The following is a 23872-nucleotide window of genomic DNA, read 5'->3' on the forward strand; positions in this document are numbered from 1 at the left end:
GGGCCAAGGTAACTCTAGTAACTCTAACTGGCTTTCACTTAAAGAACTTGTCATTAATCAAGCTAAAATCAATGAAAGCATGAACAAAAGATTGTTAGCTAATGACAAGACTCTTGAATCATTAACTGCTAAAATGGATTCCCTTGTTTCTTCTATTAAGGACCAATTAAACTTTAATAAAATTTTAGAGTCTCAAATAGCACAAATTGCTGCTACTGTTCCTTCTTCGGTAAATTCTTGCAATATCTTTAATGTGACCACGAGAGGGGGTAAGACCACTCGTGATCCACCATATCCTGACATGACAAAAAAGACTGCAAGAAAAGATAAGGAAGTTGAGGAAGACAAGGAAGAAGCACCATCTAAGCAGGAAAACACCAAGTTCTATGGAAAGACAGCTCCGCACGAGTTCTACGACACCAACATTCTGCTGCCATTTCCAAGAACAAGGAAGCCAACCACCGATGAACAATTCGGGAAGTTTGTTGAGGTAATTCGGCAATTATATGTCAAAATTCCACTACTTGATGCAATGCAGGTTCCAACCTATGCCAAGTATTTGAGAGACATCCTCAACAACAAACGCCCGCTGCCTACAACTGAGGTGATTAAGCTAACAGAAGAATGCAGCGCGGCGATACTAAACCAACTACCAGAAAAGAAGAAGGACCCTGGATGTCCTACCATCGACTGCTCCATTGGGACACATCACTTTGAGCATGCACTGTGCGACTTGGGAGCAAGTGTCAGTGTCATGCCAAAGGTAATATTTGATAAACTAACCCATGCTGTTTTGTCCCCTACATCAATACATTTGCAGTTAGCGGATCAGTCAATTCGCCATCCTGCGGGGGTAGCTGAGAATATCCCCGTAAAGATACGCGAGTTCCTGGTCCCTGTGGATTTCGTGGTACTCGACATGGAGGTGGATGAAAAGACTCCACTTATCCTGGGAAGACCATTTCTCAGCACTGCTAATGCACATATTGACGTTGGAGCCGGAGAAATTCAATTTACAATCAATGGGGCCCAGGAGAAGTTTAACTTCAAACCAAAGGTAGTGCAATGCTCACTAATCTTGGCAGTGGATGTGGCAACCGTCACATTCATAACTAGGCCAAAGAAAAAGACCAATCCAACGCCAAGAGCAAAGAGCAAGAAAATATGGAAGAAGAAGGTAATACAACCGATGACACCTCCGAAGAAAATTTCTGTATCAACTCAAGGAGGAGGTCCTGTTCTAAGGACCTGAGGTAACAGCTCTTCCATCAAGGTAAGCCCACTGACCTTTAACTTTAAGTTACTTATTAAACTTCCTTCATCTTTTCCAACCCTTCTATCAACTTGAGTTAAGACAAGTAAAGTAAAAATAAAAACTCACTGAGCAAGGTGGACACCAGGTGGGGCCCAAAGGGGGGTCGCCCGACCCCACTTTGGTGGCCCCCACCTATCATCTCGTGTCCTTTGCCACTTCCTGTCATGACATGCTATGCTCCATTCAAGAAAACACCAAAACATTACCATGTCAACTCATGTAATCCCACTTGATCAACGAATTGAACCTTGCATGAGAATTCTCTAACTCTTTCATCTATTTTTCTTGCATGTGCTTGTTCTGTTACTAGTGTAGTGTGCCCAGCATTACTCAAGAGTGAGAGGAGGGGTCGGCCGACCCCATGGTTGGCCCCACTTCCTCTCCTCCTCTGGTGTATGGCAGCACAAGTAATGTAGGGAGAGTGAGTATAGAAATAAAGACTCATAAATATCGACACTCACCCTAGGAGCTAGAGTTTCTAGTTCTCATCCCCTGCTTCCACTAAAACGTAAGTGAAATTAGGAGACACTGCTAACTTAACAAAAACCATCTTCTTCTTTCTAAAGTCACTTAAGCAACCCCTAGACAAATCACTCTTGCTAAGTATGGGAAAGATACTTGCTTAAAGCCTTAAGTAAATCAACATTTTGAGAAGCTCATCCCGTGAAGCATCTCATGAGCAAACATCCACCCATCTAGTCTTGTCTTGTTCCCTCCTTTCTCTTTCACCACATTCCAAGAAGAGATTCTTTGAGAAAACATCCAAAAGAAAGGAGAGAGTGAGTGGAGATGGGGAACCAGCCATGGCACACATTCATCATCAATCTGGTGAACAGCTAGCGCAAAGAGGAGGTGGTGATGGGGTCGCCCGACCCCCTCCCTGCAGCATTCCTTATTTCTTTCTTTCCCATCCATCTTTCCTTGACACAAGGTGTTGGCCATTTGTGGTTTCGTGGAAAAAGAGGGGTCGGCCGACCCTGACAAAGTGCCCTCTGCACTTGTCCTCTCTTCCATCCACTCACTCATTCACTCACAACCACTTTCCTCTACTAGCAACTCAAGAAAATCATCAACACTCTTCCTTTCACTTTCCCTATTGCTCAAGTGTTCACCCGTCGAGAAATCAAGAGGGGTAATCAGCCGGTAAGAAGAGTTAAAATCTAAACTAACCTCTCTGGTGGAAGTGGTGTTCGTTATTTTCTTGATCTAGCATGAAGAATCCACTCAAGAACATAGGGAAGAAAGTGCGTGGAGCGTTTAGCGGAAGCCCATCAAGGCGCTCCCATGGCACCATGAGTTCGGTAGAAGAGTACTCCTCTCATCAGGGACTTCCCTCTGAGACTCATGAGGAGCAAGAGCATGAGGCCATGCCACAGCAAACACCACTTAATGAAGAAGCAGCACCTCTACGGATGCAAGATATAGAGACCGGACTTTTGCTCACCGTAGAAGAAATGGAGAAGCTTAACCATCTACGCCACCGTGAATTCAAGCATACCAAGGTAATTGACCCTAAATTCCTCAAAGACACAGGTATGTATGAGGAATTCTTTGATGTCTTTGCTGCAATAGGATGGGGTGAATTTTGGGACTTTTCGGAACACCTAGGTAGCAAGATTCTCACTCTAGAATTTTTGAGCACCGTAAGGGTAACCGAAACAACCATTTACTTTCGCCTAAGAAACCAAGATTATGATTTCACATGGGACCATCTAGCTGCATGTTTAGGCTTTATGAATTTTAAAACCAACGTAGAAGTTGCCACAAGGGGTTTTAATAGACAAGAATTTTGGCATGAAATAACTAGGGAGAATCTAATTGGAAAGACTTACCCACGTACTAGCCATATTTGCCATCCCACACTACGGTTCATGCACAAATGGATAGGCATCACTCTATTCCCTAGAGATGACATTCGGATTGTGCGGGAAATTGATAATAGAATTCTATATGCCATGGTGAATAGAATTCGTATTGCACCGGTAAAAGCCATGGTACATCATTGGATCACTATAGCACGGAAGAATGACCCAATTGAGTTCACCTCTATAATTACAAAATTGTGTGATTACATTTTGATCCTTGATGACACCATCCAGTACATACCCACTCCTAGAACTGTGTTAGGAAAATATCATTTCATTCAAGCAAAAGTAATTACGCGTGGCCCCAATGACACAATTGAATTTATATTGCGTAAATCAAATGCAAGACTCATTTTGCCACAACCAGAGTTAAAATTATACGGGGGCCACCCGTTAATGCCTAATGTTCCTGGAGTTGGAGGACGTAGAAGTTTTGCAGGGCCATTCACACGTGGACAGTCCCGAGCTGAACAGCAAGATGATTCAGATAATGAGGGCACTTCCAATGCCATGCACACCTCCGGGACGGGGAGGAGACGTAGTGCCCGGTTGTCTCTTTCTTCTTCGCAGGAGTTTGGAAACCGCAGTCACCGTCATGACATGGAGCTACTCAGATCAGGTATGGCTACATTGCGTACTAACCATGAAGCCATTCACACTGCCACTGTGGAAACCCAACAGCAAATCCAAAATTTTGAGGAGAGCAGCAATAGAAACTGGTGCCAAGCCTACACATCATATCACCTGCCCGTACCACCATACATTCCTCAACCACCACATGCATATCCACCTCCTCCTGCACAATATCCTCCACAGCAATATCCTCCACCATATCCACCATATCCATCGTATCCACCCCAGTGAGGAAGGACAAGCTTGGGGGAGATCCTCTCCCCCACCAAGGTAAGTATTCTATCCTATTTATTTCCATGCATTTTATCATTCTTGCTCTAAAAAAAAAATAGCATTTCCCTTTAGCATATATGCTTCATGTATGTCTATATCCCTCATGGAAATGATGACTAGTTGCTTGTTAATGTTTCTCTAGTACCTAGTATACAACTTAGTATTTCTCCAAGTATGGATCACTTAGCTCACTTAAACTGCCATGAACCTGAAAACTTTGTGGGTTGCAAGTGCTAGAACTAAGTCTAAGTTGTTGTGGGACATGAGATAGTGAGACAAGAGCTGCTATAATATTATTCTAAGCATACATGATTATCAGAGATTTATTCTTAAAATGATCAAAACCTTAATTGTTCCTCAATGGTGATGAATTCCTACCACAGCTATATCTACTTTACATGATTGCAACCTTTCCACATAAGCTATTTGCTTTGTGTTGAGTGTCGTCAAGTCTTGTTGACCCCTGTTAAGAGACTTTTCATGCTCCTAAGATCAAGATCACGTACACACCACATATATATAGCTGCTTCTACACTGGAAGTACGCAACCACATGTATTTCGCATCCACTAAATAGGTTGCTTCATACTCTAAATGTTAGAATATCTCTCTCTAAGCATTATTTGGTAAATGAGACATCAAAAGCCTAGGCAAAATGAAATAAAAAGATGGACATGTGCAAGTCCACAAAAAAAAAATGAGCACATAAAGCTCGAAGAAAAAGAAAATGCTAGCCATGTCTCAATATACAAGTAGAGAGAGTGTAGCAAATAAAGGAGCAACCTAGTCCACCATATATCACACTTGCACATCTTGATCTGGGAGTATGACACTTCTCTTCAAGGATCCGAGCTTTGACTTCGCAACACATGCAAAGTAAGTATGCTATCTCCTTTCATCCCTACCTTAAGCTCCACATAAGCCTTTTAGAAATAGGATGAAATAGAGAAGGCAACTCTATCATATGCCTTGGTGAGGAATTATACACCATTTGAGTGACATGAGAGAACCATATGAGGAACATTTAAGTTTTCTTTTGAAAATATCACAAAACCTCTGATATGAAACTTGCTAAGAATGAGAAAGTTAGTGCTCAAGTCAAACGGTTCTGTCTTTCAACCACCTAAGACAAAGGAAAAGCCATAAGCCCCATAAGGGACTAAGGTAATATGGGTAAGTTTATATAGCTAAATTTTTCATGCAAAGAGAAGAACTTTGTTGTACACATGGTACTCTTGAAATGTGAACATAGTAACAATACCTGATCCACCGAGGCTAAGTTTGATTGTTTGCTCGGGACGAGCAAAGGTTAAGCTTGGGGGATCTTGTTGACGGTGGATATACCATAGAAATCCACATACAAAACACCGTCAACATGCCTCGGTTGCAAGGGGAAATGACATGACATGAACATATTTTATCCATAACTAGTTCCACTTGTACTCTTAGCTTGTTCATGCAGGAACAACAAATTCAAGACATTATTTGACAAAGCCAACATTAGAATCATCAAGAGGAGATCGAGGGGACAACAGGTGACACCCTGGGCCCACAGGGAGGGGGTCGCCCGACCCCTCTTTGGTGGGACCCAGGTGTGCCACCTACTCCACCGACATAAGGGACCATTGTGGACACTGCTGGTGGGCCCAGGTGGTCAGGAGTGGGGTCGCCCGACCCCACATGTAAGGCGGTTTCAGGGTCGGTGGCCTCCCACCGACCTTCCCCACATGTCTCACGTGTTGGTTTGCCCCTGCCGTTGATCAAATGGCGGTTGTGAAGTCGGTTTGGTCCAAGGGTGGAGAGGCATGATCACACGGATCGATGACGTGGCGGTGGAGTAGCCCCTACTCCACCTCTCCCTATAAATAGAGGCTGATTTCACCCTTCCAAGGCATGATGAATTCAAGGTTCAAGTGATCCAAGCTAGATACAAGTGAGTAGTAGTAGTAGTAGTCTAGTGTGGGAGTTAGAGTTGAGTCGAGCGAAGCTCGGGGTCTCCGGAGTCGTCTTCTGGAGAGTCTGGTATAGCTCTTGTATCTTTTCTCCTGTAAGACTTGTTTTCTTAATATATTCTCTTTCTACTTTTCTAAGTATTACTTTGTGCAATATTATTCTTGCAATAGTATTGTAGTGTTCTATCTTGTCCTTTAGTAGTTACATATTAGATTGTGATCCTGTAACAAGCTCGTGGCTGTTTCCCATCGCCTTTAGCAAGGTGCTATAGTTGTTTGATCGCAGCTAGAGTAGTGAGAGTTAGCGTAAGCGCGGTGCTTAGGCTAGGTCTTGCCTTTGGGTGTCGCTGGCTCGGACGGAAAGTAGGGGCGCACTCCCTAGTAGGTGACAGATCGTGGGCGGCATTAGGTTCTCCTCACGTACGAGCTAGTTCTTAAAAGATAAGGCGTCCATAAGCCCAATAGTCGCTTTCGGTAAGGGGTTAGGTGAAAAACCTTTTAAGCGTCTTACCAGCTCGGCTATCCCTGGCAGCCATTAGTAAGGTATCAATCTAGTGTGTCTTTGCTATTTGATTAAGATTAGTTCACGAGAGTAGAATTAGATATCCTAGGAACCTGTACTCACTCGTTGTCCTCCCACCTAGCTACTCTACTCTAGTTATCTTGTAGTTATCCTTTTTGATTATCTCTGGATCATCATCATCCCTTCCTTCACCTTTCGTTACCACCTCTCTGCACTAGTTGTAACTAAGTTGAGATAGGATCTCTTTTCTTACAAGCATTTCTAGCTATTGCTTTCCCTTGGGAAAATATAAATTACGATACCTTGGAATACTCCCGGGTGAAGTGCTACAGCGGTACCTTCTGTGCGCTTGCGGAATTATCCAATAGTTAATAGAGTTACCACACCAGGCACTTCGGGCGCCATCACCGATATCCGGTGGTTGCGTTAAGAAGTGCCAACAGTAGGTAGCTAGAGCGGAGGCTGAGACTAACTCTATAGCCCACTGGGCTATAACACTGGAGTCGGCGACCTGACAGAGGATGTGCCTGGGAGCTGCACCTGTGGTAGCTGAATCCCTGTAGCTGCCATGAGAGCTGCCATCAGCGCTGTCTGCTGGGCCTGGAAGGCTAACTGCTGCTCCTAAAAGGTGAGAAGCTGTCGCTCAAGCTCATCCTGCCAAGCCTGCATGGCTACATTAACTGCAGCCTGCTCTCTGTCTCTCCTAGCCTGCTTCTCAGCTGCCCTCTACCGATCCGCCCTCATACCCTCAAGAATAGCAAGAAGCGCTGGGTCTGTGGCACTAGAGGAACCTCCTGCCTCGTGGCCGTGCTGCCTCGGTGGAAGATCTGGAATAGGCAGATGATAGTCATCATCCGAGCTATCAGAAGCAAACTCAATCTCCTCCTCGGCCTCGGTATCTGCAACTGCCCCAATAGCTATGTCCTGCTCCTCCTCATTCTCTGGAGCTACCCCTGAATTGCGAGTAGCTCTAGGTGAGGGTGGTGGTGCCCTATCGTGTGGTGCTGGAGGAGGTGCTGGAGCTCGTAGATCCACGTGTGCCCTCAACATCTGGTGGGGGTCGTAGTTAAGGATGAAAACAGAACGGAAATATCCCGAACCGAACCGAACCGCTTTCTATATTTGAGCCGATCGAATTCGTATTTTTTTTGTCTGACTTTATCATTTTCGCTTTCATATTTTAGATGTTTCTTATTTCAAATATAAAAGTAGAAAACGATTTTGACATTTTTCGACCGTTTTCTACTTTTCTACTTTTAATTTGAAATATTTTGAATTCAAAATTTAGTTTAAACCGAATTTAGTCAACTGTAGGGTCACACAGCCCAATTACAGACTACTCACCATGCATCTGCGCTCTTTTTACTGGTGGCTAGTTGCGTTCATGTTAGCTATTAATTGCTTTTCTAGACTTGTATTTATGTGTGGGCTATTGTATTAAATACCTAAGACCAAGGATCATGCACTTCTTAATTATTATATGCACTTGAACTTGATCCTGTATATACTTAGTCATGCACTTGGTACTATATATCGGTATTTCGTATTGAATTTTCATATATCGACCGTGTTCGACATAAATCCGATCGAATTGGTTCGTTTTCGAAATTCTCGATATTTCATAAGTTTGTGTTTGTTTTCGTGTCCGACTTTACCGTTTTTGTTTTTGTTTTCGTATTTCAAATGTAAAAGTAGAAAACAATTTAGCAGTTTTTCGACCGTTTCTGACTGTTTTCATCCTTAGTCGTAGTGTGGGAAAACAATGACTGTCTCTGTCAGCTCCCTCTAGATGTGAGGTGGGAGAGGGTCTACTCTAGCACAAAGAATAAGCTGGGTGATCCAATGTGCATAGGGTAGCTGACGACGACCCCGGAAACCCTTAGCAACGGTATCCTCTATCTCAGTAACAATCAAGTCCCAAACATCGAACTGCCTCTGAGCAATCAGATGAGCTATCAACCACTGTTGGATCCTAGTGAACCCGTCACGGTAGCCAGGCCTAGGGAGAAGTGTCTTCCTCATCACAAAATCAAAAATGCGAGCAGGACGGGTAAGACCTCCAACTGACCAGCTGGACCCCTTAGTGAAAAGCGGACGAAAACAAGGTGAGATAAAGTCAACTGGGGGTAGCTCACCACTGTGGGGTCAACGAGGAGGCTCAAAACTGCCATAGCACAGCTGGTGTATCCTGGTGTCAGACGTTGTCAGCCCTCAATTCTCTCGTGCCCTCTGAGTTGTCACTCTATAGTCTCTGCCTACCAGGGCGAAGTGAATGTAACTGTGGTCGGGGGTAATCCATACTCAAGCATAGAACTCACGCACCCACTCCTCGACATAGGTGCCTAGCAAAGCAAGAAGACCTAGGAGACCTGGTAGGTAGGTGAAGTACTACCTGATGTCCACACCTACCACGTTCCCTAGCACCTCGAGGTCAAGTACTCTATGCTCCCTGAACTGAGTCTGACTGTGCACAAACGCCATGTACATATCCTCCTGAACCACTGTATAGAACATGGCGTGTGCCCTCTGATCTCTAGCTGCTAGAAACCAGGTAGTGAAAGGAGCAAACCTCAGCTCCTGGATCTCACAAGTAGGTGCTCGGGTATAATATTTGTGGATCCAAGTTGGAGCTGGTCGTGAAGCTGGGATGCCCCGTGCTGGGGTAGAGCGAGGAGACGAGGAAGACTGACGTTGCGTACTAGACCTAGAAGCTGCCTGAGTACGAGCGTGAGTCGACCTACGAAGGGGCTACTCCTCTGGCTAAGCCTCTGCATGACCCTCTGCCTAGGCCTCCGCCTCTGGATCTGCCTATCCCTCAGTCTTGGTCTCCTCCTGTCCAGGCTCGTGGACGTCGATCTTGACACGACAACCTCCTAGCATGATGGTGCCAGGTGGTGTCCCATGTCGCTGCTCTATCTCAAGCACTACAAGCCTTTGAGCTGGTGTGAGATCAGATCCAATCCTCAGAGCACCTGAGCGACCACCTCTCTCTGCTGCCTTTGCTGCTGCTGCAACTGCCTCAATGATCTCTGCCTCTCGGTCGCGAGACTTCCTCTTCTTGGCTAGCACCTTCTTGCCCTTTCCCTTCTCTGTAGCTGTAAAACGATGGGGAGGATCATCTCCCCCGTCACCTCCTAGAGTGCCACTAGTAAAACCACTAACGTTCTTGCAATGCACCATCGCAAGAACTCTCAAAACCAAGCAGACAACTGACACTCAAGAGGCTTGGCCTCAATCCGTACTCGTGGGCTTGGCTCTGAGTTCAACTGACACGGCCAAACTGACAACTGAGACCCACGTGCTGCAAGAGATAGAATAGGTAGGGTATATATAAGCATACATAATAGCTAGAGATGAGAAAGCCCTAAAGATCGCAAGCAAAAGATGAGAACTCTCACCCGTGGCAACTCTACCACACGCTATGTCATGTGCCCATGTCAACGAGTGAAGATCTAGAAGCTTGACGCCTGCCATATCCTTTGGCTGCTCCCAGAAGGCTCGGGCTACTGTGCACTCGCACATGACATGCCTTACTGATTCCTCCTCAGCACCACAAACTTCACAAATTGATGTTGGCTCAATATGTCTGTCATGAAGGATCTTGCAGGCCGGGAGAAACTCATGGATAACTCTCCACCAAAATACCTTGACTTTTGGTGGGACCTTGAGCCACCAAATTTTCTGCCAAACCTCATTCTGTGACGCACTCGCCATGTCTCCAACAATGCTACTCAATCTTCTCATGTCAAGTAGCTTATAAATGGACTTTACTGAACATACACCATATTTCTCAGGTTCCCAGGCCCAGAAGTCATCCAGCCGAGGCCGGATAGGTATACGTTGTATAGCTGCTGCATCCACTGGGATGAAAATTTGGTGGATTTTCTCAGCATCCCATTGCCCATTCGTTGTGATTAGCTCTGAAACCAATGTTTTAAATAGCGCGCTATTTTCGCGCTATAGCGCCGCTATAGCGGCCGGAATAAGTCGACGAGAAGCTATACCTCATTTTTACGCTATCAGCGCTATTGGCGCTATAGCGCGCTATAGCGCCGCTAAAATGAAATAGCGCCATACCGCCGGTATTTGCGCGCTATTGTTGTTTATCTATAATCATGTTGTCATGCACTTATTTGTTGTGCTGTGCTTATACACTTGTGGTTATGCACTATACAGTCATGCATTATGCTTATGAGTTAGTTATGTATTAAACATTTAAACTGTGAAACACCTACGATTTGTGATTTGTGATTGTGAAATATGATTGTTGTTTGAATTTGTTCCTGTCTATTATATATTTTGCCTGTTTCCAAATAAATAGTGCGCTATAGCCCATTGCCCATTCGTTGTGATTAGCTCTGAAAGACTAAAACCCAAGATACCTCTTGACCATCTTGTGGCGTTAATGGTTTTGCCCAAAAATGCTTTGGGAACCACCGATCACGCCAGATGTCTGTTGCTTAAGTATCAAATTTAACCATCGAATAAATAAAGAAAAGGATCCAAATGGAACCGACACCCAGACTTAGGGTTTTATCTGACAGAATTCCATGAGTTTTGGTGTTTGTCTATTTCTGTAGGGGGTTATCACGAAATATGGAGGAAAGGCCCACATGTCGGGTTTACATAGAGATATTAACGTGCCGTGCAATTTTCTATCATCCATAAGACTCCAGAAGCCACGGGAACGAACGGGAGGCCGAGTAGGCCCAGGGGCAGGGCGCCCGCCCTCCCCCCTTGGGCGCTCGCCCAGGTATCTCGGCCAATCAGGCCCCGCCTCGCGGATGATGCTCCACCGACCTAAGGGATTAAGGAAAACCGTGCGATTAAGGTCGGTTTGATCCGATGGCCCACATTCATTTGGAGGGGCCCTTGGCCCCTGGAGGAGACACCCCTTGATCCCTATTCATTATTCATAGACAGAGCAAAAGCTAGGGTTTGGAGATGAGAGCTCTCCTCTCTTCTCTAAACTAATAGATAGTAGCGAGATGGAGAGCGAGGGAGGATTGGAGGAGAGGCCGGCCTGTCGGTTCTTCCTCTGGTTGTACTTCACCATGATCAAGCTCTAATCAAGCTTGCTCATGGGATGACTCTGGTAATCTACTTCTATTTCATTATGCAATTACTATTCATGTATGTTCTGGTTCACAACTCTTTTGAGTACTTTTAATCTATAGGACCCTATAGGTTAGAGTTGTAGTATAGGTGTAAGCGTGGTGCTTAGACCTAGATTACTTGTGGATATCCCCTGTCTAGCCGGATCGTGTGGTAGGCCACGTAGGTGACAGCTGTGTTGGTCCATTGTAGTCCACCTCCCGTTAGCAGGACTGGTAGGGTTTATCGGCCTATGAATAAGCATCCTTTGTGGTGTATTCTTATCACGTGGTTCGTCCTAGACATAGACATACCCCTTTGAAGTAGAGAAATCATGTTATCCTCTCTATTCTCCTACCATCACCCATATACTAGATTGCTCTACTCTCTATTCCCATATTATCACACATTGTTATCTTACCTTTAATATTGTTCTTATTCAATTCTACCATCTTTCCTATTTACACCTACCTATCTATCTAGGTTAAGTTAGAGCATAGATCAGTTCTCCCGTTCCCCTGTGGATACGATAAAACCTTTAACCAGGTAAAAGCTACAACGGTATCCGTGCGCTTGCGGATTTATCTGTGTGCGTATAAATATCATAGTACACTCTAGTGTCATGCTGGGGATGACAACCTAGTATTCAAGTGGTGTTAGTAAGTGTCAACAATGTCCGTCAGTGAATCATCCCCTATTTGTTTCATTAGCCCCAGATTCAGTACCTCCCGGCCTACCAAAATAGCCTTCCAGGTATGACTTGCATGCCTCTTCCTTGAACTTGTTAAGAAGTCACCATCATGATAGATCCCTCGACTGTCAAGACGAGGGTTCGTCAAGGACCGTGGAGGTGGTCGGACAAGAAGCCACCAACGGCCCCATTCATTTAGTTAGGGTTAGGATTGGGTGGAAAGGGCACAGAGGATTAACATGTTGCCCTCGGCCATTATACTTGACGTTGCCAGTTGATCATCAACCCTTTTGTAATTTCAATATGTCCTCGAGTATAGGCTATAAATACCTAGGGGCGTGTCTCTTCCGAGGAAGGCTATTTTGGCAATTTATTGTGCAATTAATCCGCATTTATTTCTCACCCTCCCTAGGACGCCTTCGCTTTGCACGCCTGTGTTCATTACATTCCTGTGTGAAACCGTTGCCCCCCCCCACATACTCCCTAGTAAAATTGAGCATGTAGCCCGGGGCCCAAATGCATGGCACAGAGCCCAGTTTTTTTGGGCCCAGCCTAAGCGCAGCTCGACCCGGGCTCCTCCAAGCCTGTGCCAAGCACAACACGATCCATAGGCCATGCCTGGGCCGTCACCTTGACCACGGCTCAATCCACAATGGGAGGCATGACCGTGGCTTGGTACCAGGGGGCTATATAAGCCCCCGCCGCGGCGCTGCTCATCCCCATCGAAAACCCTAGCCCCATTATGAGGGCGCCGCATTGCACCCTCTTCTCCCCCACTCCCCTCGAGTTAAACCCTAATCCTCACCCTCGATGTCGCCGCCGCCCGAGGCGGCGACCACCTACCACCAACGTCATCTTGCTCATCTCTAGCGACGTCTCCACCGCCGGATCTTGGAGATCTCAACTCGTTGTCCTCCCATTGTAGATAAGGCTCTTCCTCTCGGCCTCTCTCGTCTAGCCTGCCACTTGCGTCGCCTTTCTCGTAGTCTTCCTCGTCTTCGGCGGCCCCTCCACCGCTAAAATCTTACATATCTCCTCTTGTACTCTCTTCTTCCTTCTGCCCTCTCTCTAACCGCTCGTTGTCCTCCATTGGTCGATCTCGTTTGTCGCCGTCTGTCAGGGAGGTGCTCTTGCCGCCGCATGTCTTCACCTTCATCTCTCCGGTGCGGGCCACTGGCTTGTGCACGAATTGCTAAAATTTTAATCATATTGGCTTTCATCTTTCTGTGATTGATCTTTTAGTGAAGTATGTTATCTGTGAACTACTTGTGAATTTGTTACTTAGTTGAAATGTGAAATATGTGAAGTTATGTAAGTTAGTTTGTTAACTTGTAATAAGTGAAGATCTTATGTACTTGTTGAAATCTGAATTGAACCTGGACTTTTTAGATAGCATGCTACAGACTGGCCCGATGATGTTTTGGACCCCACGCTCTTTAGACTAGCACGATCCAAAAAATAGCCCATGTGTCGTGCCTGGCCCATCAGACAGACACGGTGGACCAGGACAGCATAACAGGTCATACCGTGTGGCTAGAATGCTCAACTTTACTCCATAGCAAGAGTGAGAAGATAGAGTGACCCACGACAACTATGAGAGCAATTTAGAATTTAGAGGGGAAACTCAAGAAAAAAACAACAAACTGCGGAACGGTGGGTGAAATCTCCACACGAGGTCTGTGTTTTCTTTTAAAAAAACAAAAATCACATGGGCACTTATACTAGATTTATTTACCAAAGTTAAAGAAGGCAATTCCGACAGACACAGACCAAAGACGTAGCAGGTCTTTAACAACCCACGATCTGAAAGCAAGCAAAGCGACAATCTAAAGCAGACCAACCCAGCGCAGCGCGCACCGCCCCGCCAATTGCGACGCCGCCGCCGCTGCCGTCATTGTCGCCGCAGAATTGCGAACCCGCCGCCGCCCGACGGCCGTCGCTCCTCCCAGCGCCCAAGCAGCTCTATCCGAGCTCCGATTCGCCGGATCACATGCGGCCACCTCTCCAATGAGCTCCCAACTCCGCAGCACTTTGCTCCTGCTCCCGCTCTTCGCCGCCGCTGCTTGGGGCCGCGGCGCCGCCTCGACTGCGCCGTCGCTGGAGTTCCACCACCGGTTCTCCGCACCGCTGCGGCGGTGGGCGGAGGCCCGAGGGCGCGCGCTCCCCGGCGGGTGGCCGGCCCCCGGCAGCGCCGCGTACGTCGCCGCCCTTGCCGGGCACGATCGCCACCGCGCGGTGTCGGCTGCAGGAGGGGGTGGAAGCGGCACACCTCCACTCACTTTCGCCGAGGGAAATGCCACCCTCAAGGTCAGCAACCTCGGATTGTAAGGCCTCTCTCTCTCTCTGTCAGAATTGTATATGTTTGCGTTTCCGTGTGTGAGAATTTCACCAGAAAATTATTTCTCTGGATTCTGGTGTAGTTTGCACTATGCTCTTGTGACCGTTGGCACACCGGGCCAGACGTTCATGGTGGCGCTGGACACAGGCAGCGACCTCTTCTGGCTGCCTTGCCAGTGTGACGGCTGCACGCCGCCAGCTACTGCAGCTTCTGGATCAGTAAGAACTCACCTCTCATCAGAATTCTGTGGATCTTTTGATTTGTTGGAAGATGGTATAGGACTCAGAACTGAGGGTCAGTTCACACTGCGTGTGTTTGCAAGGATTCCATCTTCAGAAACTTATGATGAATTGTTCAGTGTATTCAGGATTTAGTGCATGCTAAAATTGTGCTGTATCTTGCCTTTATTTGTTTTCTGAGTAACTAGCTTCATGGTTAGAGACAGTATACTGCTATTTCTTGATCTGTTTCTCTTGATACCCTTTCATCGATGTTGTAATTAGGTAATCAAATTGCAAGTATTATTCTTAAATGCATCCCTCCCTAGCAACATTTTTGTTATACTGCAAGACTCTAAACTGTGACATGTGAGGCTCATATTACAGTTATTCTATAATCTTCTGATATGCCTATTCATGTAACAGCAAGGCTTTGAGGATGCTCATGGTTAGACTAATGTTAAACTCAGTGAGTCCATCAGACTTTGTAATCATTTTAGACTGACGTCTTTCTTTAAAGAGGTCCGCAACCGGATTTTATCCATTATCTAAAACCAATGTAATAGCAAGGGTTTTAATGATAATTTCTTTCATCTGAAAAATGTGTTTATTTGCCTAGTGGGTTTCACTTCCATACTGCTACCCATGAATGTAAACAAACACAAAATTTGAAGCTGAATTCGGTAAAATGGGACGTTTATAGAAGTCATGTACTAATATAATTTTGTAGCACAGTGAAGAGAATTTGAAGCTGCATTTAGTAAAGGGACATTCTGGCATGCTGTGTGAAAGGCTACACATTAATGTGTGGTGGTGGGAATTCAGTATCTGTTTACAGTATAAGTAGATTGATGATGCATAAACTGTTTGTTGTGGCTCAAGAACACTGTTGTGTAGTAGTGCAGCAAACACTATTTGTTTCGCACTTCTCACTATGTATTGTATACCAGTTTTCTTTCCTATTACTTCTCTCACGGTTCGTGTGCATACCGAAGATCTGGAAATTGATGTATGACAGTATTTTTTTTATATGTTGGAACTGATTACATGTATGTTCTTGGAAATTTATCATTTATGTCACCATCTGAGTTTCAGGCTACATTTTACATCCCTGGTATGTCATCAACTAGCAAAGCAGTTCCGTGCAATAGCAACTTTTGTGATCTTCAAAAAGAATGCTCCACAGCATTGCAATGTCCATACAAGATGGTGTATGTCTCTGCGGGCACATCATCTTCTGGATTTTTAGTTGAGGATGTGCTTTATCTCTCAACAGAGAATGCCCATCCTCAAATTCTCAAGGCACAAATAATGCTTGGGTAATAATTTCTTTGGAATCTGGATCTACTTACAAAATATATTACATACGGTGTCTGAAACTTTTTACTTTTTATTCATTAGTTGTGGACAGACTCAAACTGGGTCATTTCTGGATGCTGCTGCTCCTAATGGTCTTTTTGGACTTGGAATAGATGAGGTTTCCGTTCCCAGCATTTTAGCACAGAAAGGTCTGACATCTAATTCCTTCTCGATGTGCTTTGGTCGTGATGGTATTGGGAGAATCAGCTTTGGAGACCAAGGCAGCTCAGACCAAGAAGAGACACCTCTTAACATCAACCAACAACAGTGAGCAACCCCTTGACACCTTTGACATCAACCTCCACCTCTTGATATTTAATTCCTCGTTTGTTTATTTCGTGTTCTCCAGTCCCACATATGCCATCACTATAAGTGGGATTACTATTGGAAATAAACCAACAGATTTGGACTTCATTACTATTTTCGACACTGGTACCTCCTTCACATACTTGGCAGACCCAGCGTATACTTATATTACCCAGAGTGTAAGTAAAACATCTAATATATGATTTGTCTTTCATAAAATTGACAAGGACTTTTTCACCAAATGGGAATTTGTCTCTGGTCAAAAAGACAGAAATTTTCCATGTAACTGTTGCTGTGTCCCTCTTTTATAGTTTCATGCACAAGTTCAGGCAAATCGCCATGCTGCTGACTCCAGGATTCCGTTCGAATATTGCTACGATTTGAGGTTATTTTCTGAATTGTTATATACTCAACCATCATTATATGTTTTGCCACTCAACGATAAAATAATTATCTAAACTAAACTTATCCAGCTCTAGTGAAGCAAGGTTTCCAATTCCTGATATAATCCTAAGAACAGTTTCTGGAAGTCTGTTTCCTGTTATTGATCCAGGGCAAGTAATCTCCATTCAGGTACTTTGAGATCATGATTCTCTATTTGTATCTATATAGTATAAGATTGAAATAATGTCTTTGTGTCATAACATCTTGTAACCATTTGTATGTGACATTTCTAGGAGCATGAGTATGTTTATTGCCTGGCAATTGTCAAGAGCAGGAAGCTCAACATTATTGGACGTAAGCTCAACATCGTGTAACTCTTCCTGTTTGGAATTTTGGATCATTAAAGCTACTTTACAAAGACCAAAATGGCCCTAATCAATGCACACAATCTTCATTTATTCGGGAATGATAGGGTTTGGGAGGGATAGGGGAGTGTCTTTTTGGCTGTTTAGTCCCCTTTAGTCCCCCCCCCCCAAAGGGACTAATGGACTAATTGGTTTAGTTACCCCTTTAGTCACCCTGTTTGGGTCTTTAGGGACTAAAAGGGTCACCACCATCCAAAGTTCCAAACAGGCCCTTAGATACTTGTAGGTGATTGCTGCAATGCTATATTGTTTCCTAACAGTCGTTAACATTTTCTCATGCTCCACAATTTTTATTATTTGCCTTTTCCCAGACACAATGTTTGGTACTTTTCCAGTTTTCCTGCCTCCAAAAGGATTGGAAAAATAATCTGAGTTAATTACTTGTTCCTTATTATTGCCATTATCAACATGTGGACATCATTTCAATTGGGTGGTGTTTCTTGACTTATGTGACGTCCTAGACATATATTATCTGCTGTCTGTAAATAGTAGAAACTCATGTTCTGTATGATCATGACATTACTTAGTGTCTACTAACATATTGATTTTTTTGGGGTAAATCTACTAACATATTTTTTTGTTAAATCTACTAACATATTGGTTCAAAAGTTGTGATCACCGATCACTGGTGGTAGTTGCAACATGAAAGTAAGTAGGTACTAGCAGCTATTAGGCTGCTTAAACTCCTTTTAAAAGGAAGGAATGTAGCTGTTCATTGAATGTAGAAGAGAAGAGAACAAAAAGGATTCAAATATTGGACTAATTACTGCACTGGTGAACAAACAGAATTTGAAGTTTTTTTTGGATAAAATTGATATTTTGTTAATGCTGTTATTAAACTAGAGATTGAACCTATTGAGACAGAAAATTTAAAGCATTTCTTTTGAAAAGAATATAAAAAATTGCAGAAGTTAGTCAAGTTCAAAAAGAATAAAAACTTTTTGACTAACTACTGAGTAACTAGATATGATATGACATTATCAGCCAGCAAGTACCTCTGTTTATGTTGAATTGAAATTGTCTTCTGAAATTTATGTAGTTATGTAGTTATTTGTCCAGCTTACATTGAATTTTCTACTGCCGTCGTCCTTTTATGTATCCAAGTGAAATAATCTCACATGGTTCAGTTTGCCTAAAGAAACAGTGAAGTTGTCATTCAAGCTTAAGTTAAACTTTTTTGAAATAACCTTTTTTGGAACAATCATTCAAGATTTTTGAAAACTTGTCATTTTAACCTAAAATGATATACACACTGATTACAACTTAAGTTTACCATTTTTCCAGAAAATTTCATGACTGGTCTTCGTGTGGTGTTCGATCGAGAAAGGAAAATTCTTGGATGGAAGAAATTTAATTGTAAGTAAAACATGCATTACTCCATTTTGTCCCAAACAAATTTGCTCATGATGTTCCGTATGGAATGAAGGTTATGATACTGATAGTTCAAATCCTCTCTCCATCAACTCCCGGAATTCATCAGGTTTCTCATCTTCAACAACTGAGAACTACTCTCCTCAGGAAACAAGGAACCCTGGTGTTTCCCAGTTGAGGCCCCTGAACAATTCATCACCAGCAGCATTATATGATAGCTTGCTCATGATGCTTATTTTGGTCCACTTGGCCATTACGTTCTGATTCTTCTGACTAGTTTTGGTTAACCTGGCTGTAAATTAGTTATCAAAGTAGATACTGTAGAGCTTGACTAGGTGGTACAGCATAGAGAACAATATTGTTTAGTGGTTACACGCCTGCAATTGGGCAATAGTAACTAGTTGTGATGCCGATTTTTGATGTCTCGTTGTACAAGCATTCCCATTCCACCTGACTACCCCCTATCTTGTTTCCCCTGAAGGGTTTATCTCTCAGCTTTCACTGTTTCAGTATGATATATAAAGGGGAAAAACAATGGGGTAGTTGACATCTATACTTTTGCAAACACTGGTTTTATGTATGATGAAAGAAATTACAAATCCATTAACTTTGTGTATTTCCAAGACTAATGAATCTTATAAATCCCTATCCAGAATTTGTTTTTGTAAACTTGTACAGAAACATTATCCTTAATGCAAGATGCATCATAATCTTAATTAGGTGGTGGGATCTATTGACCTGTTGTTGCATCCAGCATGAAAAAGTCTAAAGAGAAGTCACATATAAATTTTTATGACTATAAATTATTACACAAAGAGAAGTTTTGTATATAAATTATTATGATTATTATCAGTCAGGAACATCAAAAACTGGCCACCGGTAGTGGTCACTTAGGAAAAAAAAAACTGCCTAATGTTGGCACCTGGTAGCTGGTACAAAGGAATTCCATCGTCGGAAAACCCATCTTATTCCTCCAGTTCGCCTGCCTACTCATCGGGGGAGCATAACGCCTCAGCTGGGGTGACCGGAACGTCATCCTCACACTCGCCTTCATTGTCGCTGATCCTCCCCAGTGGCGATGAGAAGTCGAGCCGTATCCCCTGCATAACATCCTCATAGGAGTCATCCAGATCCTGGGATGTCAACTGGTGGTACTCCACCAGCTGCATCAGGCTCTGGTTCTCTCTCGTCAGGTTGGCATTCTCTTGCGCCAAGCGCGACTTCTCTGCAAGCAGAGCCTCCAATTGCAGCCTCACCTGCACAAGGCGATGCAAATGAGTAATGCTCATTAAAAATAGCAACTAATTCTACCTAAAAGCATCAACAAATTCATCATATCATAAATACGAGATGTTGCAATTAGTCTGTCTATTTTGTTTGGTCCTGAAATGCAGATACTAGCAGATTGGATGAGGATGCCATTCCAGCATTACCAAGTCATCTTCTTCAGGGGCAACTCCATTGTCACATCCCTCTCTGAGCCTCTTGTTCTCCTCCTCCAGCAAACCGCACCTCTCCTGCATGAAGTGCAGCTCCGACTTGATGTTCTTGAGCTCCCTGGCAAGTGCAGCAGCTCTGCTTGCCATTGAAACGGCCAGCTGCATATTCATTCAGACACAAAATGGATCAGAAATCAGCCATAAAGATCACATGAGAAGAAGAGGACAAGTGGCATGCAACCTACATTTCTGGCCCGCTTCAGGTTAGTGCTCTGTGCAACCTCAGCAGAGGCCTGGACATTCCCCTTCCCCAGACCATCAGGACCAGCCGCCGTTTCCTCTCCAGCGGCCGGAGAATTGCTGTTCCGTGGTGAATCTTCGGTGGAGCCGCCGCACATCCGCTTCGCCTTGGGCTCCTCCTCCTCAACCTCCTCGGGGCAGGCGCCGCCCTCGCATCCCCTCGCCTGGGAAGAGCATGTCGCCAGAGCACTCACTCCCTGGAACAAGATCACAGGTACCAACACAGATTCTGTTATCTGTATCACGACGGACGGAGAAGAGGATGATGGAATCGATGCCGGGGGCGTGGTTTGCTGGAAAACCTTCTGCGCGGCGGTGAGGGTGTCGGAGAGCTGCGCCAGCGACGCCACGACGGAGTCGAGGCCACGGACGAGCATCAGGGAGTCCTCCCGGAGGCGCTTCCCCCGCTCGGACTCCACCACGCGCTGCGCCAATCCCCGGCCCCCCGAGACACAGAGCACGTCAGGATCGGATTCAAAATCCACAGGAAGCAAACAGAGAATTTCGTCAGGAGCAGGCTTATCACCGTGGGGGCGGCGGCGGCTGGGAGGTCACGGCGGTCCTCGAGGATGGTGTCGACGCGGGTGCGGAGACGGTCCCAGAACCGTCGGTCGTCGGAGGCGGGGCTGGCGAGCGCCACGGTGGCGGATTCCATGGGGGGCGGGGGGCGACGTGGAGGTGGAAGGGAGCGGCCACCAACGGCTAGTTCCTCAGATTCGGTGGTGGGAGGAAGAAGGGAAGGGATGGAATGGAATCGGGGGAAAGAGAGCTTTAAAACGGGGGTTGTGGCTTCCCTTCACAACGGTCGGAATTTAAGTGGTCTTCGAGTTCGCCGATTCCTGTGGTGCTCAGCGTTTATCTCTTCTCTCGCGAGTCACGAGATGCGGCGTGGGGGATTAATTACTCCGAGTACGCGCCCGGGTCCTGTGGGGTCGCTGCATCGCTGGGTGCAGCCGTGCAGGGGAGTCCGCTGCGTGGACTGGTGCGGTTTACCTTTGACTGCTATCAGCTGTTTATAAAACAAAATATTATGGAAGAAAAAAAGGTAAAGACTTGTTTCTGGCCGACCGTGCCATTAACTTGTTGCACGCACACTCCAATCGCCCACGAGCCGACGCGCCTTTATTTGCAAAGCGGCATGCGGACAAACCGCGGGCCCACATGGCATTGTCATGTCTGGACTTGTCATTTCAAACGTTGGTAACCGCGCCCGTCAGTTTCCCCCCACGCATTTTCATCCCCACTGCTGCAGAGGTTCGGGCCGAGCTCTTTCTGGATGCCGCACAGGTTCGTCGCCCACCCCTCCCCTCCCCTCCCCTCCTCCCTCCTCCCTCGTCGATCCCCCATCTTCTCTGCTGTGTTTTCTCAGCGAGATTCAATGCTTTTGACCTAGGGTTTTTGCGCAGAGAAGAGGCTCGGTGAGGAATTGAAGGCAACTCGAACCGCATAAGGTGCTGGAACCTGCTCGCGCACAGGTTCGTCGCCCTCGCCTTCCCCCCTCCCGTTCATCCTCCCCCTGGATCCCGCATAATCCCATGGATCCAATAGATCGATTGACGTCCCCCGTCCCTGCACAATCCCAGGGCTGCGACGCGTCCGTGCTGTTGTCGGGCCCCGACGACGAGCACAGCGCGAGCGCCGACACAACGCTGTGCACCGGACGCGCTGGACCTCGTCACCCGCGCCAAGGCCGCGCGTCGACGCCGACCCCCAAGTGCGCATACAAGGTCTCCTGCGCCGACATCCTCGCCCTCGCCGGCCGCGACGTCGTCTCCTAGGTACTCCACTTCCCGTGGCGGAACCATGTCAGGTAGGGCTCCTCCTCCTCCGCCTCCTCTCAGATTTGAGACATGGCTAAATTAGGGGTTAGAGTCAGTTGTAGATTTTTTTTGTTCACTGAGGGGAGGGCATGGCTGCCGATATTCAGAGCGGCGACGGAGGTATTTTGCGGTAGTAACAAGGTCAAAGTTGCAGTAGACAAGAGTTGCATGTTAGCTTGCAGTAGACAAGAGTTGCATGTCAGCTCTTAGTTTGTAATATCAGTTGTTTTTGACACCATGACTTTTTGCCCCTGTTTTTGATTTTTTTGCAATTAAATGGGGGTGGGGGTGGGGGTGTAGGTTGCAAAATGAACGCAGACTCTATACTTGCTTTTTTAGTCTACATGAATTGCTATTTTAGGAAAACATTATTGCCTAATGAATTCTCTTATTGTTCTCTGCAACACCAAATAGCTCTGTAGAACTGTATATTCATGTTCTCATCACCTGGTTCTGAAGCATTTTTGCATTGACATGATGTTTTGTTTGCACAAAATATATATTATACTCAATTGAACACCAATGTTGTATCTAAACCAACTCAAAATGCGTTCGTAGAAATAAGACTGGATAGTTTGTTTAGGTGCCGCTAAAAGCTACAGCTTCAAGTTTATATTGCCTTCTATTTATAGTACAACATAGCTAAGATTTGGTTGTTGTGGGTTGTGGCAACCGACATGTTACAGCCCAAAACTAGTTTGACTTCTGCATGTCCTGGTCAGACAACAGGTTTTAGTGGCCACGAAATGGAACTGATCTGACCTGCCACTCCCTGGTAGGCTACTACCTTGTACAGTACAAATACAATCTGGCTTCTAATTGTTCTCTAGGATACTACCGCTTACATGCACATTGATTAGTTACTAAACTTCATTGGAAATAGGCAACTAAATATACTCTGACCAGGCAATAGGGTGGCATGATCAATGCAAAATAATGCAAATTATTAGGCAATTTTTACATCATTCTTTCTCTAATCTCTCTTTGTTTTTTCATGTTCTTCCATTGCAGGTTCCAAGTTATCTAGGAGGGGAAGATCAAGTACAAAGCACAAAGCATGTATGATGTGCGCAATATGTAAATAAGTACATATGTGGTGAGAGCACATTTCATGCCTCTTTTCCTAAACATGTACTTCATTACTTTCATGTAGGCAACTTATACTAAATCAACAAGCAAATTATAAATATTAGCTAAGCATTTTTTATGTTCTAGGTTTTTAGTATTTTTTCCTGTGTTCTAATTATTACCCATTTCTGGAATACATGTTTAGGAAACTCATGGTTCATTCAGTATTGTTCATGGGTTCTCATCTATCATCTTTCTTGTTAACATTGGCCAACTTAAGAGCCAAACTACGCTGTTTATATTACAAGCAAACCATTAATATTGTCTTGTCCTTATAATTATGTAGATTCAAGTGCCTTTTATGTTATTCGCAATACTAGAGGTCTAGCCATGGCCAAAGGGCCAAGGCAAGACCTTCTTTGATTGGCTTTAGGCTAGCTATGTTTGGGTTTTAGGTAAAGCTACGCTGTTTATAAACAATTTTGTAATTTTTCTTGCA

The 23872-nt window shown here is 45.0% G+C and overlaps 3 protein-coding genes across 5 annotated transcripts; 2 read left to right on the forward strand and 1 right to left on the reverse strand.

The window, feature by feature from the left end:
* Positions 302-1252, forward strand: LOC110436413. The gene has a single exon (XM_021463505.1). It carries the CDS (start codon positions 302-304, stop codon positions 1250-1252), a length of 951 nt encoding a protein of 316 aa, XP_021319180.1.
* LOC8085746 (aspartyl protease family protein 1) lies at positions 13964-19297 on the forward strand. 3 transcript variants are annotated; one of them, XM_021462928.1, is made up of 10 exons: positions 13964-14669; positions 14766-14901; positions 15997-16220; positions 16303-16527; positions 16610-16745; positions 16878-16951; positions 17040-17139; positions 17244-17304; positions 18660-18731; positions 18802-19297. In XM_021462928.1, the coding sequence occupies exons 1-10, from the start codon at positions 14353-14355 to the stop codon at positions 19008-19010; spliced, it is 1554 nt and encodes a 517-aa protein (XP_021318603.1). In that variant the 5' UTR covers positions 13964-14352; the 3' UTR covers positions 19011-19297. The 3 variants fall into 3 exon arrangements, with proteins under 3 accessions (XP_021318603.1, XP_002446191.1, XP_021318604.1); XM_002446146.2 differs by having other exon boundaries at positions 13976-14669; positions 18856-19297; XM_021462929.1 differs by having other exon boundaries at positions 14540-14652.
* LOC8069409 lies at positions 19513-21297 on the reverse strand. The gene is made up of 5 exons (XM_002447502.2): positions 21012-21297; positions 20788-20910; positions 20431-20682; positions 20180-20344; positions 19513-20002 (listed from the first exon to the last, which is right to left on the reverse strand). Exons 1-5 carry the CDS (start codon positions 21138-21140, stop codon positions 19733-19735), a joined length of 939 nt encoding a protein of 312 aa, XP_002447547.1. The 5' UTR covers positions 21141-21297; the 3' UTR covers positions 19513-19732.

Source organism: Sorghum bicolor, chromosome 6 (assembly GCF_000003195.3).
Source record: "Sorghum bicolor cultivar BTx623 chromosome 6, Sorghum_bicolor_NCBIv3, whole genome shotgun sequence".
Lineage (NCBI taxonomy): Eukaryota > Viridiplantae > Streptophyta > Magnoliopsida > Poales > Poaceae > Sorghum > Sorghum bicolor.